Source organism: Ursus arctos, unplaced genomic scaffold, assembly GCF_023065955.2.
Source record: "Ursus arctos isolate Adak ecotype North America unplaced genomic scaffold, UrsArc2.0 scaffold_1, whole genome shotgun sequence".
Classification (NCBI taxonomy): domain Eukaryota; kingdom Metazoa; phylum Chordata; class Mammalia; order Carnivora; family Ursidae; genus Ursus; species Ursus arctos.
Window position 1 is genome coordinate 108896689 of NW_026622763.1, and position 16751 is coordinate 108913439.

Genomic DNA, 16751 nt, shown 5'->3' on the forward strand with positions numbered 1-16751 from the left:
GCTGGGTGGGGCTGACTCCGCCCGCACCACCGCCCACTGGCCACGGAGCTGCTGCCAGCTCCACAGGCACGGTCTCTCCTCTTGTTTTCAATGAAGCGTTGCAGGGGAGAACCAACAAGGTAACTCTGAGACCCAAATGTCAGGTTACAAGAGCCTACATCTGTATATCAAAATTCATCCAACTAAATCCTTAGGATTTGTGTATTTTACTCCACGTAAATCATACTTCACTAGAATATTAAAAGTAAAGTGAACTTAAAAGTCAAACAAATAAAAAAACATAAAAAATACGGGATTTAAGCCTATTTGTCACTTTTAATCCCTTCAAATAAACCAGTCAGGCTTTTATATGCATTTTTTTCTTATTTCTTTTTTCTTTTATTAACATCTCAACCAAAATGCAAAAACAAATTTAAATTTTCTCCAAGAAAATTAACTTTTCATTTTTTGGCCTAAGACCACGAAAGCAGGCTTACCCATTAGTGATGGTAAGTTTTCTGAACTCCAGACACGGTCAAGGTTCTTCAAGGTTGTTTTCTGCCAATTGACGGAAAACGTCTGCACCTGGCTGTTAGCAGCTTGGCAGGAAGTGAGTGCCAAACTGAAGACGGCATTCTGGGAACTGTAGTTCCACCCTGGGAACCCTCAGAACCCCGAGGGAGACCCAGAAACCTGGGGGTGACTGGACCTTGCATGTGGGAGCAGACCAAGTCAACTCTGGCAGCAGTGGGACAGGCCAGGGAGGGAGGAGGGGGGGTTTCCGCCCTCTGCTGCTTCCACAGGGACCACGGAGGGAACTGATCTGTGTCGAGGGGAAGCGGGCGGAGCCAGGCACACAGCAAGCTGTTTCTGGAATAGTCACTCTGGAAACTCCTGCCCCCTTTTATCTGTGTCCTAGAGGGCTCGCGGCTCACTTATCTTGGCTCTGAGAGTGCATGCTCGGGGACAGAGCAGTCTCCCGGCAAAGGTGTCAGCGGGCGGACCCAGGACCCCAACGACAGGAAGGGAGCAGACACACTCACTGGACAGACTGCTTCCTGGCACCTCCCACCCTCACACTGCTTTGTGTTAGTGACAACAGTGCCCAACACAACAGGGAGAGAGAGCCCAGGCCGCGCTGGCTGTTCCAGGCGGTGCAGACACTGTCCTGGCATCGTGATCAGTTTGTATCCCACTTGCATGGCACACCAGGGGAGGGTGTTCTTTTAAAGTGATATTAAGGCCCTCGCTTTATTACCCATGAAATGGGAAAGAGTGTGTGCACACAGGAGAAAAGGTAATGACAGGAAGTAGAGCATATATTTCTGTAAAATACAAAAGACATAAAAGGAGACCCCATAATTTTAATTTGCAAAAGTTATGGTTGATTACCTAGTTAACTCAAAAGTCTCCACTGAAAAACTATTAGAATAAGTGATTTTGAAGAATGGTTAGTTATTAAAATTGGTAGCTTTCCTACATATTAACAATAACCACATTAATAACAGGGGCGGGGTCTTCAAGGTTCAACTCTGACTTGTAAAGACCTTAGAAGCCCTAACTCTTGTCCTTACAACAAGAAAAACATGGAACAAACTGAAACTCAATGACTCTGCCTGGACCCATCAGAGAAGCGAGGTCCCAGGTCTCCCAGAACTTGGAGGACATGCTTGCCGGGAGTAGACGCTGGCTGATAGGGACCACAGATGGTAATTGGGCAAGAGGTTGGAGCTGAGCACAGACGAGCATGACAGACAGTCTCCTGGGGGCCCCACTCCATGGGTCTGACTTGTAGGAAGCCAACAAGTTCTCACCCTGAAAAGCCAAGAAAAAAATCCCGTGTCTCTGCAGTGGGAGGGGAAGGAGCAGTTCTGGACTAAGGTCAGAGCACTCTCCAACAGGAACGGAGGCTGCAGGGAAGATCTCAGCTGGGCTTTATTCGCCTGGGGGCAGGGTTTTCCCCACAAACCCCTCCAGCCTTCCCTTCTCACTCAGGCAGGACTCAGCCCAGAAACAGAGGCCACACAAGGCTGAACCTCAACCCTGACACTGCAGAGCATCCCTCTCCCCAATGCCACTCCTGAGGGCTCCAGCAGGTAAGAGGGTCGGAGCAGAAAAAGCCCCAGGTGCACCCACTGGGAGGGAGTCCTGAGACAAACAGTAAAGACTGGAGAGGAATTTGAAGCCACCACAACCACACTAGAGATTAGACACGACCCAACTGCCAGGCAGGCCAACTGATACCTCGAGCTAAAGGCCTGTTTAGGTCAGCTTCTATTACCTGTTAATACCATGTCCACCTTTCAAAAACTGTACAAGCCATGCTAAAAGGCCAGAAAAAAACGCAATCTGAAGAGACAACGTCAGAACCCGACGCAGATGAGGCAGTGGTTCTGGAATGCTTGGACTCGGAATTTAAAAGACCTGATTCATCTAAGGATTCTAACGGAAAAGGCTCACAACATGCATGAACAGAGGAGCTCTGTAGGAGGAGAGCTTGCTGAGGAAGAACCCAAAGGAAAGGCTGCACATGAGAGCCCCTGCAACAGAAGTGAAGCCCGGGGTACATCAGGTCGAGGAGAGAGCTGGTGAACTTGAGGGTATTCAGAAGAAACTTCCCCCACTCCAATGCCAAGAGCAGCACACACAGAATGTTGGAGGACTAGGGGACAATTATAAAAGGGAGATGCACCCATAACGGACACGACAGAAAGAAAGAAGACATGTGAAGTAACAGCTGAGAAGTTTTCAGAATTAATGTCAGACAGCAAAGCACAGATCCAGGAAGCCCGGACAACACCAAGCACAACAAACACCAAAAAATCTACATCTAGGCATTTCATATTCAAACCGTCCAAAACCAAAGATGGAGAGTCTTTAAAGAAGCCAGAGGAAACAATTCTTACCCATAGAACAAAACGGGTAACAATCACGGTGGGCAGCTCACGTACGCAAACAAGAGCAGAATTCTATATCCAGCGAGACAGTCCTTCAAACACGACACTCGATGCTGACTAGAATTAAAAGGAAACTTAAAATAAAAAATGAAATGAAAATTAAAACAAAAACTTAAAAAAAGAAAGAAAGAAAGAAACTGCCCTTCAAAAGTAAAGAGGAACCAAAGACTTTTTTGAACAAAAACAGAGGGAATTACACACCCTGTAAGAAATATTAGAAGTTCTTCAGGGAGAAGGAGGATGATGTAGGTTGGAAACCTGACTCTGCAGACAGAGAAGAGTGCTGGAGAAGGAACACGTGCAGGTAAAATAAAATCTTTTCTCTTTTTCTTCTTCTTCAAGATTTTTTTATTTGAGAGAGAAAGAGGAGAGCGCAGGGGAGGGTGGGGGGAGGGACAGAGAGTCTGAAGCAGACTCTGCACTGAGCAGAGCCCAATGCGGGGCTTGATCCCACGACCCTGAGATCATGACCCGAGCTAAAACTGAATCGGACGCCCAACCAACTGCGCCAGGCGGGCACCCCTCTCTCTTATTCTGAACTGACCCAACCGATCAATGTTTGTTCAGATTAATGATCGTGTGATTATAGCACATGTACAAAGGAGATGAAGGGAGAAACAGGGATGCCCACTCCAAGGCGCCGGCACTACTGGGGAAGCAGCACCATCGGCCAGTGGACGCAGAGGCACTGTCAATGAGAAGACTCCAGGGGACCCACAAACGAGTTGCTGCAAGAAGTAAAATCAGTCTGCTAAGGAAGGGAGAGATCACACAAAACGCTCTATCCAAACCAGAGAAAGCAGAAAAGGAGAGGAAGACACAGAAGGCAACAGAACGCAGTTCCGGACACGAGAGATATTAGTCCACCTGTAGCAATAAGCACTTCAAATGCGAACGGTCCAAGTACACCAATTAAGAGATGGAGACTGTCAGAGTAGACTGAAGGAAAAGACCCAACTATATGTCATCTATAAGAAATCCACTTCAAATATAAAGACACAGATCCAAAGTAGAGAGACAGAGAAAGATTCATCACAAATCAAGAGAGAGCTGGAAGAGCTATATTAACTTCAGACAAGCAGACATTAGGACCAGAAAAATTACCAGTAGTAAAGAGGAGCATTACATAATAACAAAGTGTCAATACTCCAAGAAGACATGAGAATCCTTGATGTCTACATATGTGAGACAAAGGCTGATAGAACCGTAACCGTAACAGACAAATCCACTGTACAGCTGGAGACTTCAACACTCCTCTGTCAGGAATGGACAGATCCAGCAGCAGAAAATCAGGAACGACTTGGCTGAACTCAGCTGCGTCATCAGTCACCTGGGTGTAACTGATGTCTATGAGCTGCTGTGACGGGTAAGGTCACATGTCCACTTGAGGGAGCTGAGATGTGCAGAGAGCTTGTAAAACATTACTCCTGGGTGCGTCTGTGAGGGAGACTCCAGAAGCATGTGAACAGGTGAATGGATAAAGCAGAGGGCCCTCCCCTCTGTGGGTGGGCACTGAAGGCCTGACTAGAACAAAATGGCAGAGGAAGGGTGAATTTCTCTGGTTGAGCTGGGTGGCTATCAGTCCTGGGACAGCAGCGCTCCTGTCTTCAGACTCTGTCAGACTCAGACCGGGACTTACGCCCCATCCCCTCACCCCCCTGACAATTCTCAGGCCTTTAGACAGGGACTAAATGATGCCCCCAGCTTTTCTGGTACTCCATCCTGCTATTCGTAACCATGCGGGCCAATTCCTATGATAAATCTCTGGTTCTGTGTGTGTGTGTGTGTGTGTGTGTGTGTGCGCGCGCGCACATCCATCCATCCTACCAGTTCTGTTTCTCTAGAGAACCCAAACTAACAACTACTTCATCCAACGGCAGAACACACATTCTTCTCAAGCTCGCATGGAACATCCACCAAAACCATAAAACATATCTTTGCAAATTTAACAGACTAGAAATCACACAAAATATGCTCTGAGACCACAATGGAATTAAACTGGAAGTCAGTAACAGCAAGATAGTTGAAAAATCCCCAGACATTTGTAGATTAAATGAGACACTTCCAAATAACAAGTGGGTCGAGATAAATAAAACATTATTTGAACTAAATAGAATGAAAAATACACCTTATCAAATTTTGTGGGGTGCAGTAAAAGCAATGTTTAGAGGAACATTTAACAGCACTGAATGAGTATATTAAAAAAATACCTAAAATCAATAATCTAACTTGTCACCCTAGGAAAGTAGAAAAAGAAGAGCAATTCAGTTGAAAGCAAACAGAAGAAAACATTAAATTAGAGCAGAAACCAATGAAATTGAAAACAATAAAGACAATAAACAAAAAAGTCAACATCAAAGGTTTTTTAAAAGATCAGTAACATTGATAAACATCTAGTCCAGTTAACTAAGAACAGAGAAAGAAAGACAGGACAAAAAAATACCAATATTATAAATAAAAGAGAGCCATCACTACAAATCCTGCGGCCATTAGAAGGTCAGTCAGGGGGTTCTACGAAAAACCCTATGCCCACAGATTTGATGAAATGGACCAATCCCTTGAAAGACATATACTACCAAAACTCACACAGAACTAATAATCTGCATAGGCCTATATACCTCAAAGAAATCGAATCAATAATTAATAACCTTCCAAAACAAAAAGCACCAGGCTTAGATGGGTTTATCAATGAACTATACCAAAGAATTAAGGAAGAAGTTATACCAATTCTCTACAATCCCTCGTAGAAGTTAGAAGCAGAGGGAACACTTGCTAATGAGATGTGCATTGCTCTAACACCAAAACCAGACAAAGGCATTATAAGAAAGGAAACTGCAGACAAATATCTCTCATGAACACAGATGTAAAAATCCTTAACAAGCATTTAGCAAATTGAATCCAAAAATGTAAGAAAGTGAATTATGTACCACGACTGTGGGTTTATTCCAGGTACGCAAGGCTGGCTCAGCACTCTACAATCAGTTAAAGTAAGTCACCATACCAAAAGGCTATAAGAAAAATCACCACATAACGACCTTAATAAATGCAGGCAGAGTGTTCGACAAAATCCAACACTCATTCCTGATAAAAACTCTTAATAAATTAGGAATAAAAGGGAACTCCTAACTTAATAAAGCATATCACTGATTAAACCTTACAGCTAACATCATACTCAATGGTGAGAAACTGAAAAGCTCTCCTAAGATCAGCACCATTCGAAGTCAACAATGTGCTGGAAATCCTACTTGGTGTAATAAAAGAGGAAATAAAAGGTATGCAGATTGGGACAGAAAAAAGAAAACCATCTTTGTTTGCAGATTATATGACTATCCAAGTGGAAAACCCCAGAGAATTGATAAACAAAACTCCTGGAATTAATGCTCAATGACAGCAAGGTTGCAGAGGACAAGGTAACGTACAAACGTCAACTGCTCTCTTATACACCAGGAAGAAACAATCGGAATATGAACCTCTGATGAAAATAAAAGATCTAAATAAATGGATGGATATTCCATGTTGATGCACCAAAGACCCAACACTGCCAGGATGTTAATCCTTCCCAAGCTCATCTATAGACTGAACACAATTCCAAGGTAAAAATCCCAACAAGCCATTTCCTGGAAATCAACCAACTGGTTCTACAGTTTATATGGAGAGGCAAAAGACCCAGAACAGCTAAGACAACATTCATGGAAAATAATAAAGCTGGAAAACTCACAATCCTCTATATTTCAAGACTCAGTAAAAGCTACAAGCTACAATAATCAACACAGCATGGTCCTGACGAAGCAGTAGATACACGGATCCACACAGCACAACAGAGTCCAGAAACAGATCCACACCAATTCACGCACTGATTTGACAAAGGAGCAAAGGCAACTCAATGGAGAAAAGACAGTCTTCTCGACAGATGGTGCTGGACAACTGGACATCCACATAAACACAAATAAATGGAAACCCATCTTATGTTTATCAAGGCTTGATACTGTTCAAGTGTCGATACTACCCAAAGCAATTTACAGATTTAATGCAATTCCTATCAAAATCTCAAGTAACATTGTTTGTAGAAATAGAAAAACCCACTTAAAAATTCACGTGGACTCTCAAGGGCCCCAGAACGGCCAAAACGATCCTGAAGAACAAAACCAGAGGACTCACACTTCCGGTTTTCACAACTCCCTACAAAGCTGTGGTAATAGAAACAGTGTGGTGTTGGCATAAACACAGACACATACAACACTGGAACAGAACAGACAGAGCCCAGAGATGAACCCTTGTATATATACGGCCAACTGATTTTTGACAAGGGAGCCACGACCATTCAATGGAGAAAGGACAATGTTTTCAACATACGGTGCTGGGAAAATTGGACATCCACATGCAAAAGAATAAAGCTGGATCCCTACCTAACAGCATATATAAAATTTACTCAAAATAGATCAAGAACTGAACCGTAAGACCTAAAACAATAAAACTCTTAGAAGAAAATAGCACAAAAGCTTCACAGCCGCAGACTCGGCAATGATTTCTCGGATATGACACTAAGAGCACAGGTAATACAAGGAAAAAAAGAGACAAATCTGATTTCGTGAAAATTTTAAAAATTTGTACATCAAAAGGCACTACCCACAGAATAAAACAGTACCCACAGAATGGGAGAAATATTTACATATCCGGTTTCTGATCAGATTGATGTCCACAAGAGACAGAGAAGTCCTAAAATTCAGTAGTGGGAACAGGAAGAACACAACTCAAAAACGGACAATCGAGACTTTTCTCCAAAGACACACAAACGGCCAATAAGCGCATGAAAAGATGCTCAACATCCCTGATCATTAGGGAACCGCTAATCAGACCCGCAATGAGATAGCACCTCACACCCACAGGGATGCCTGGGATCCAGCAGTCAGGAAACAGCTAGTGTTGGTGAGGACGTAGATGGAGCCCGTGCGCTGTTGGCGGGAACGTTAAGATGGTGCAGTTGGCGTGGAAAACAGCACGGGAGTCCTCAAAGGAACCAAACAGAATTACCACATGATCCAGCAATTTCCACGTCCAGTGTACACGCACAACAACTGAAAGGAAGGTCTTGAAGAGGACTTGATCACAGCGGCATTACTCCCAATAGCTAAGATGTCGACACAAACCATATCTGTTGACAGATGAATAGGTGAGCAAGATGGAGTCCATTCACATGATGGGATAAGCTGATTCAGCCTTAAAAAGGAAGCCAATTCTGGGGCGCCTGGGTGGCACAGCGGTTGGGCGCCTGCCTTCGGCTCAGGGCGTGATCCCAGCGTTATGGGATCGAACCCCACGTCAGGCTCCTCTGCTATGAGCCTGCTTCTTTCTCTCCCACTCCCCCTGCTTATGTTCCCTCTCTCGCTGGCTGTCTCTATCTCTGTCAAATAAATAAATAAAATCTTAAAAAAAAAAAAAAAAGGAAGCCAATTCTGCAACATACTACAACTTAAGGACATTATGCTAAGTGTAATAAGCCAGTGACAAAAGGACAAATACAAGTATGATTCCTCTTACACAAGCCACTCAGAGTCATCCAGATCACTGTGAAGAAAGTAGAATGGTGACTGCCAAGGGCTGAGGGGAAGGGAGACAGGAGAGTTACCGTTTAATAGGTATTGAGTTTCAGGGGCGCCTGGGTGGCTCAGTTGGTTAAGTGCCTTCGGCTCAGGTCATGATCCCAGGGTCCTGGGATTCCTGCATCGGGCTCCCTGCTCAATGGGGAGCCTGTTTCTTCCTCTCCCACTCCCCCTGCTTGTGTTCCCTCTCTCGCTGTCTGTCTCTCTGTCAAATAAAATAAAATCTTAAAAAAAAAAAAGGTATCACGTTCCAGACTTAGCACGAGTTATGGGGATGGACAGTGGTGACAGTTGCACAACCATCTGAATGTACTTAATACCACTGAACTTCACACCTAAAAATGGTTATGATGGTAAGTTTTTTTTGTTCTGTATATATATATATACATATTTTTTAAAAGATTTTATTTATTTATTTGACAGAGAGACAGCCAGCGAGGGAGGGAACACAGGCAGGGGGAGTGGGAGAGGAAGAAGCAGGCTCCCAGTGGAGGAGCCTGATGTGGGGCTCGATACCAGGACTGTGGGATCACACCCTGAGCTGAAGGCAGATGCTTAACGACTGAGCCACCCAGGCGCCCCTGTTCTGTGTATTTTGACTCAATGTAAAAAAAAAAAAAAAAAAGGTAAAGCAATGAGCCACCAAGCCACAAACAGACAGACAGGAACCTTCACTATATACACATAGCTTAAGTGAGAGAAGCCAACCTGAAAGCGCTGCACCTCAATTCTATCTGTTCCAGTGTATTCCGTATATTCCACCTACAAGACATTCTGGAAAAGGCAAACGACAGAAACACTAGAAAGACAAGTGGTGCTAGGGCTTGGAAGGGAAGAGGGGACTCCTTGGAGCACAAGGATTTTTAGGGCAATGGTAGGTACGTGAGAATAATGAACTTACCCATTTATCAAAACCCAAGTGCAAGACAGTACACTACCTTAATATGTACAAAGGACTTCCTTAGTAACCATGTACCTGTGCTGGTTCCCAACTTGAGGGAGTGAACCGCTGGGCTAACAGGTGGGCTAGCATGCGAGGTCAGGCAGCATGTAAATAAACCGTGGCAGGAGGAGGGGCAAACTCCTCCCTGTGAGCACCCCGTAAGAAGGCCAATCAGCACCAGCTTTCTGCACCTAGAACCTGTGGGCACTGGCCCAGCTGCTCTGTTGCACAGAATCTGTCCAAAAATAAAGGGTGGGCTAAAGAGAATGGACCGAATGAACACACGAATAGCTCCTTCGACATAAAATCCCTAAAAAGTTTCCTTCATTGACCAACAAATTCATGATAACACTGGGAACCATTAAAACAAAAGACCAAGGGCTCCAGGAAGCTCTTGGAGACCAAGCCAGGGAAGCCACTCTCCCTCCCCACCCTTCCCACTGCCACTCCCTACCATCTCTTGCACCCTCCCCTCCACTCCACACTCAGCCAGTAACAAGCCCCATCCTCCAGGGGGCACAGAGGCAGAGGCACAAGTACACCCTGTCCACCAGGCCCCTCTCCAGGCACCTCCTTAGGGCCCCAGCACACTCCTTCCTGGCCCTCAGCACTCCCCTCCATCCCACCCACCAGCACCACAGACAGCTGCTTGCTTGTCTCCACTTTACAAATAAACTCTCCCCTGAAGCCATGTTCCCCTTTGGGTACTGTCCACTGTCCACTCCTTCATGGCTAAACCTCTTATAGGGCCTCACCCCTGCCCTGCCTTCACCCACTCTGGACCCAGCGCATTCCCACTGCTCCAAGGAGAACGTGATCACCAGTGACCCCATGTGGCGGAGTCCAGGCCTCTCTTCATTCTGACCAGAGCCGGATCCAACCCCGATGAGCAACCCTCACTCCCCCTCCAGATGCCATGACCCCACACTCCTTCTTCCACTCTCCCCTCCTGGGCCCTCTTCCACTGCCTCTCCGCAAACATGGCCTGCTCCTAGGCTGGGCCCCGGCCCCTTCCCCAGCTATAGCGTCTCCAGGAAACCTCATTCAATCCCATGGCTTTAACTGCCCCTGACCTCATCAAGACACGGCCGACAAAACACACGAAACTTTAAGAGGATAGGTGCTGGCTCCCGGGCATCAGCGCCTAAGGGGCGTCTCAAACTCAATTCCTCTAAAAATTTTACTGTGCTATGAGTTCCAAAAGTACCACTAAATACTCCCCAAAAGGAAGAAACATTTGGATACAATAAATGGTGGTGAGTGAAGTAACCGATCAGATGTGTACTTCCACCTAATTATGGCTGCGATGGGAAAGCTGGGAATAGGGAACCAAGATCACACAGTTCTGGCCACGGGAGTGGAGGGGAGGAGCTGGGGTGTGGAGCACAACAGCAGATCAGCTCTAAGTGCTACAGAGAGATGAGCTTCAGTGATTACTGTCAAAAGCTGAATGACATCACTAGAAGAGCAGAAAAAGAAACAAGAAAACCTAACAGAAAAATAAAACAGTAGGCACAGATTCCAACTTATCAACAATCACAGGTAGAGGGATTAAATTGCTCTATAAAAAAATGAAGACCTGCAAATTGGGTTAAAATAATAGCTAAAAAATAAAGGGACATAAAAAAGTTTGTAAAATAAAGAGATAGAGAAGTAACACTTATATTGGGACAAAAAAGGGGTGCTCTGTGTTGATAACCGTCGGGAACACCTGAGCGTCTAACACAGGGCAGGGAGACATGCGGCAGAACCCAGACCTCCCCGCTCTCTCAGGGATCAGCGATTCAGGAAGTCAGGGAACAGATCTGTTGACTCAGAAGCTAGACCCAGGCAACAATGTAACCAACTCCTGGGACGGATACATTCTTCTCAAACCACAATGAAGCCTCCGAGAAAAAAAGCTGAGTAGTAAGCCACAAGGAAGTCCCAAGAAAGAGCCCCCAAAGGAGCTGTCTTTGTGTGACCAAATCACTGGACCTTAAAGCAATAAAGTTTAAAAATAATCACAAAAAAGAGGTGGGGGGGGGAGAGACACATGGTGAAACAGGTGAAGGGGATTAGAGCACACTTATCTTGAGGAGCACTGAGTTCTGTCTACCATTGTTGAATCACTCTACACCTGAAACTAACACAACACTGCATGTTAATTATGCTAAAACTTAAAAAAATAAAATAAAATAGAATATTTGAACTTGTCAAAAAAAAATCACAAAAAATTGGCTCCCCTGCCTGAACCCATCCACTTGAAAAACTTCCAAGCCCTTCTAAATCACTCAAAGACGGAATAAAGCCTCACTGACAACTGTTCCGAAATGAACGGCAACTAGAGCAGCGAGAGACAGATCCTCGTGGGGACATGGAGGAAGGGAAACACCTTTGAGGTTAGGTATCAGGAAAGACAGACGGCACACACAGAAGCTAAGCACTTCCCTCCAGGAGCCAGAACAAGATAAAACTGGAGAAAAGTAGAAAGAAGCCAGGATTAATGAAGTGGAAACAGCAATGCTTGCAGCCTTGCTCAATGGACTGAAGGCTTAGTTGTTTGGAAAGACCTGTAATCGTGACAGACCTGGGGAAGTCTGACCGAGAAGAACAGAAAAAGGTACCAAAGTAGTACCAGCTATGAGAAACGACAAGAACAGCTTTAAAAGGAAAGGAGACCAGTACACTGGTGGTCTTCCGCTGGAGCTGTTCTTCCCCAGCGTGCATGTGGAAATGCACACAGTGGGTCTGTGTTTTTGCTTTTGTTTTCGGTTGTGCTAATGGTTGTTGCTCTGGGGCCCAGGGGGTCCTAAACAGCCTGTCACACTGACAGCCTTCCCCCTGCCAGTGTTCATTATATCCAGGAAGACAAATATTGACCCAGATTAAATGAACAATAAGCAGGAAAACATCTTCCATGGATACATAGCAGGTAAAAGATACTACACTCAAAATGCAAGGAATATCTAGAAAGCAGTTTTTAAAAATACCAAGTAATAAGACGAGAAGCAGAAACATAGCCAATAAACATATAAAATATATATCCAACCTACCAGTGTAGGTACAGAGACATGTGTAAAAGCATAGAAAATAATCTAAGATCATACGGGAAATTTTAACAAGGACCAAAAGGCGGGAGGTGAGAACTGGGAAGTCTCACCACTTCTTAGCCCATGTATTCCTGTAGTATTTTAACTTTTACAAAACGAATGTATTCTACTTAGAGAGATCCTTAAAGATTTAAAGAAATGACTAATGTCCAAAATGACATAACTTTAAGGATATTCATTAAAACACAAATGGAAAGAAACTCCCCGTGATTTTAGGAGTCTCCTACCGTTTTTCTAATAGTTTACTGAGTCTACTTCATTCTGCAACGAGATGTTAACTCGGCTGGAACCGAGGTTTGTGTGAGGTGTGCGGCAGAAGCGGACTCTCCCGTTCCAGTGGGAGACCAGGCAGTGAGTAGTCGGGGCTCTCCCAGCGGACGTGAAACGCCTCCCTTCTCATGGGCTAAACCCTTATAGCTACAGATGCCCCTCGAGTGCCCTGCAGCGAAGTAAGCTTAGAACCGGGCTCCCTCTCTACAAAGTACAGCTACTGTTAGAGCCTCCTCCCAAGACAGCTGGGCGCTCGCAACACACAAAAGCGCTCAGGGAGCGTCAGCCACGCGGCACGGACCCCTCACAACGAGCGGGCACTGTGGGAGCGCGAGGCTCTGGTACTGACCACGGCTGAAGGGCAGCAGGCTGCTCAGGTAGGGGAAGCTCGCTCTCCTCAGCTCGTCCAGCTTCTCCTGCAGCTTGCGCACCTGGCTATCGGAGCGGCTGACCCTCTGCCGCAGGCTCTTCAGCTCGCCGTTTTTCTTCTCCACCTGCTCCCGCAGGCAGCACACCTGGCTCTTGTTCTGTCGGGAGGAGAAGCAGTAAGAGTGCAGCGAGTCGATGAGCTTGCAGGCCCCCGACGCCGACAGGATGACCTCATTGATGGACATGGGGCTGGCGTCGCTGTGCTCACTCTGCACAGCTTCCGCTGCTGGCTTCGGGGTGACGTCTGTCGGAGGGGCAGAGGGGCCCTGGGAGGGCTTCTGAGGCGTCGCTGTGAGTGACGAACTCGGGGGGCTCTGGGCCAAGCCCTTGTCAGGCCCCAGGCTGGTCCCGCTGCAGCGGGGCTCCACGTCTCTCTTCAGCCTCTTTCGGTCAACAGGCTCTCGGGGGACAGATGCCTTCTCTCGAGTGTGTTTGGAGGAGAAACTGTAAGAATGAAGTGAGCCAATAAACTTGCAAGCCCCTGACCCTGGCGGGGTAAAGTCATCCATGGAAATGCCGCTCTTATCTACCAGGCCGCCGTCGGGGGCGGCAGCGGCAGCGGCGCTCTCACCACCAGCATCCACAGCAGATGCGTCTGCTTCTCCCTGACTGCCCGCCACGGCGGTGCCCAGACCGTCGCCTGGAGTTTCTTCCGGGGCCTGCCGCGTGCGCTCCCGACTGGCGTCTTCCTGGGAGGCCCTGCGTGCAGTTTCACCCTGCAGTGCAGCTTGCTTCACCTTTCGGGACCCTGGCTTGGCCATCAGGTTTTCACCTGAGGACGACGATGAGCCTGTAGCTCCTTTCCCGTCCGCCCCGCTCGTGTGTCCCCTCAGGCCCCCCGAGGCCTTTCTTGCGACCTTTCTCCTTGTGCGGCCATGACCGCCGGTGCCCCTCTTCTTCTCGGGCAGGTGGAAGATGGAGGGCACCGCCGTGGGCTTGAGCAGGCGGTGCTGGTCCTCCAGCCTTTTGGAGAAGCTGTCTTTGGTGAAGTGTTCACTACAGAGGAAAGAATACTTTGTGGGGGTCCAGTTATCCCTCTGAACAGCTTTCAACCACTGGATCAGACGTTTTGAGTCCTTTAGGGGGAATCTGCAGGAAAAATGACAACAGAATTAGAAAAAAATAACTACATGTCTCCTTCCAAATTTATCAACCATAAAGGCAAAACAAGTGTTTCTGCAAATACCCAATCCTGTACTGACTTTACCCATTTAAAATTTTACTTAAAATTTAAGGAACACCTTCTACTTGGAAGTAATCGTGAGACAGAAAGATGGTGGGCTCGCTGTCTACCCTTAAGGCACGTACAATTGGTAGGGCAGATAGAGAATTAAGGTAACTCCTCGCAGGCTGCGGTAAATGCCCTGTAGGAGATCGCACAGGACGGCATCCAACAACAGGAAAGGCTTCAGGAAGCCCTGTAAATAGCTGCTAGAAACACACAGCTGAACAACCCTTCTGGTGTGCCCCCGATACAGGTCGGGTGCTAAAACGGGTGGTTGGTCCCCTTGCTCAGAAGCCGGCTCTAGCGCTGGCCAGCAGAGAGGGGAGCAAGAAGCCAGAAGAGCGTCCCAGACAGTGCCTGAGCCTGGCCTGAGCTGTGACTCAAGCAGCTGAGGATGTGAGATAGACTCTAAGACTAGGTCAGACTCAAAAGGTGCAGTCCCCCGTTCCTGCTATAGTCCCTCTGCCAGGAGCAAAAAACCAGCTCCTGGAGAATACTGAATAAGATACTTAGTAATCATTTCTTGTCATTTAAACAAGATCTCTATTTAGGAAACTGGGAGGAAACTCTACCCAGGGGTGGGGTGGTTATTCCCGAGGGCTATCTGCTCCACCTGAGGTCATCTAGCCCACCTGTGGCCACTGCGGACCAGAACCAGGACCAAGACGGATACTAACTCCCCAGGAAGTTCTGTGACCTTCTACACTTCCTCAATGCTTTGTGAACCCATTTCCCCAAGACCCCGATTCCCACGTCTTTTGCCCCATAGCAGCGAAGACCACTGTGAATGCCAAGGGCAGCCTTCTCTGCAGTGCTTTGCCTGGTTTTTTGAAAGCAGTATCAAAACTTTTGGGACATAGGCTCTGAAGAAAACTCTCAAGAAAGCATGGTGGCTGACCTCTAAAACAATGTATTACCAGTTCTTTTGATAGATTGTAACAGCTTAAGAGAACAAACAACTGTGAACTTCCAATAAAACTACAGGTAACAAACAAACCTAACTCCCTGTAAAACAGAAGTATCTGCGAGGAGGCTTTCCAGGGACTCGCTGAATCAGGCTGAATTCCAGAAGCCCTCAGGAAGGGAGCCAGCCAGCGGTAAGGCAGAGCCCTCTCCCTACCTCGGCGTCCAAGCAAGAAGTGACGAAGAGGGCCCCGTCCACGAGTGGCAGTGGCGGGCGAGCTCCGGCTGAAGAGCGGGCCTCGCCCTGCTCCAGCGGATGCTGCGAGGCCGCCTGTCCAGGGACGCCCCGCGGCGCGGCAGGGCCACCTCTCCCCGCGAGGACCCTGCCGGGGGCAGAGCGTGTGGGAGCGCGTGTCAGTCCTCGAGGTACAACTCGCATTTCCTCAGCCAGATCAAGGCAGGCTCCCTTGCCATCAAAACAGCACAAAAGTCAGAGCAAATACAAGAGGACAACTGACCCAAGAGCGCTCGTTTCCAGAACACACTGTCTAGAAATTGGCGGTGCCAGCCCGAATCAATGGAGCGCAGGGTGGCCGCGGGGTCGGGGCGAGAGGGCGGTGGTGGCCGTAAGGTGGGCGCCCGCTGGCCGTGGGATGGCCTCCGGGTGGCCTCCAAGTCGGCGTGAGGTAGGCGCCGGGTGGCGGAAGGACGAGGGGCGGGTGGCCCGCAGGTGGGCCACCGGTGGCCGCGGGGTGGGGGTGGGGGGCGCCGCCGGCCGCGGTGGCCCGAGACGCCCGGCCCAGAGACGGCGGCCCGGGCCAAGGTCACACAGCGCCCAGCGCTGACTCACTCGCGGGACCGGCCCCGAGGCCCGGAGCGCCGAGGGCCTCCCGCCTCGGGCCGGGCCGCGCGGCCTCAGTTTCCCCGCGGTGCCGGGCCGGGCCGGGCCGGGCGGGGGCGTGGCCGGCCGGGCCGCGCGGGCGGCGGGCCGGGCGGCGGCAGGCGGAGCCCAGTTACCTGTGGAAGGAGACGGCGCGCTTCTCCCCCTTGCCCTGCCGGTTGGAGCAGTTCGCGGCCGCGCAGCAGATCACCATCTCGGGCCTCAGGCCGCCGCGCCGCCGCCAGGCTCCGGCCCTCGCCTCGCCGCGCCGCGCCGCGAGCGGGACCGCCCCGAGGGGAGGGCGCGCGGCGACACGGCTGCGGGACGTGGGAGCCGGCCCCCGCGGCTCCCGTACGGCAAGATGGCGGCGCACGCCCTGCTGCCCCGCCGCCCGGCCCCCCGGCCGGGCCTCGGCGTGCCCGGGTTCCCCAGTACCCGGCGGGGCGCAGCCCGAGGCTCGCGGCGTCGGGGGT

The 16751-nt window shown here is 48.6% G+C and overlaps 1 protein-coding gene across 4 annotated transcripts in view; it reads right to left on the reverse strand.

Moving 5' to 3' along the window:
* Positions 1-16751, reverse strand: part of THAP4 (THAP domain containing 4) — a 40075-nt gene that overhangs the window by 23083 nt on the left and 241 nt on the right. Inside the window, exons 1-2 of one of the 4 annotated variants that reach the window (XM_048214172.2) lie at positions 16416-16745; positions 13191-14359 (exon numbers count right to left, since the gene is read on the reverse strand). In XM_048214172.2, the coding sequence (XP_048070129.1) occupies positions 13191-14359; positions 16416-16492 (1246 nt within the window). In that variant the 5' untranslated portion in view covers positions 16493-16745. Of the gene's footprint in view, positions 1-476; positions 8373-13190; positions 14360-15916; positions 16012-16415; positions 16746-16751 lie in introns of those variants that run through there. The other 3 variants (XM_048214174.2, XM_048214173.2, XM_026490843.4) reach the window with 3 other exon arrangements.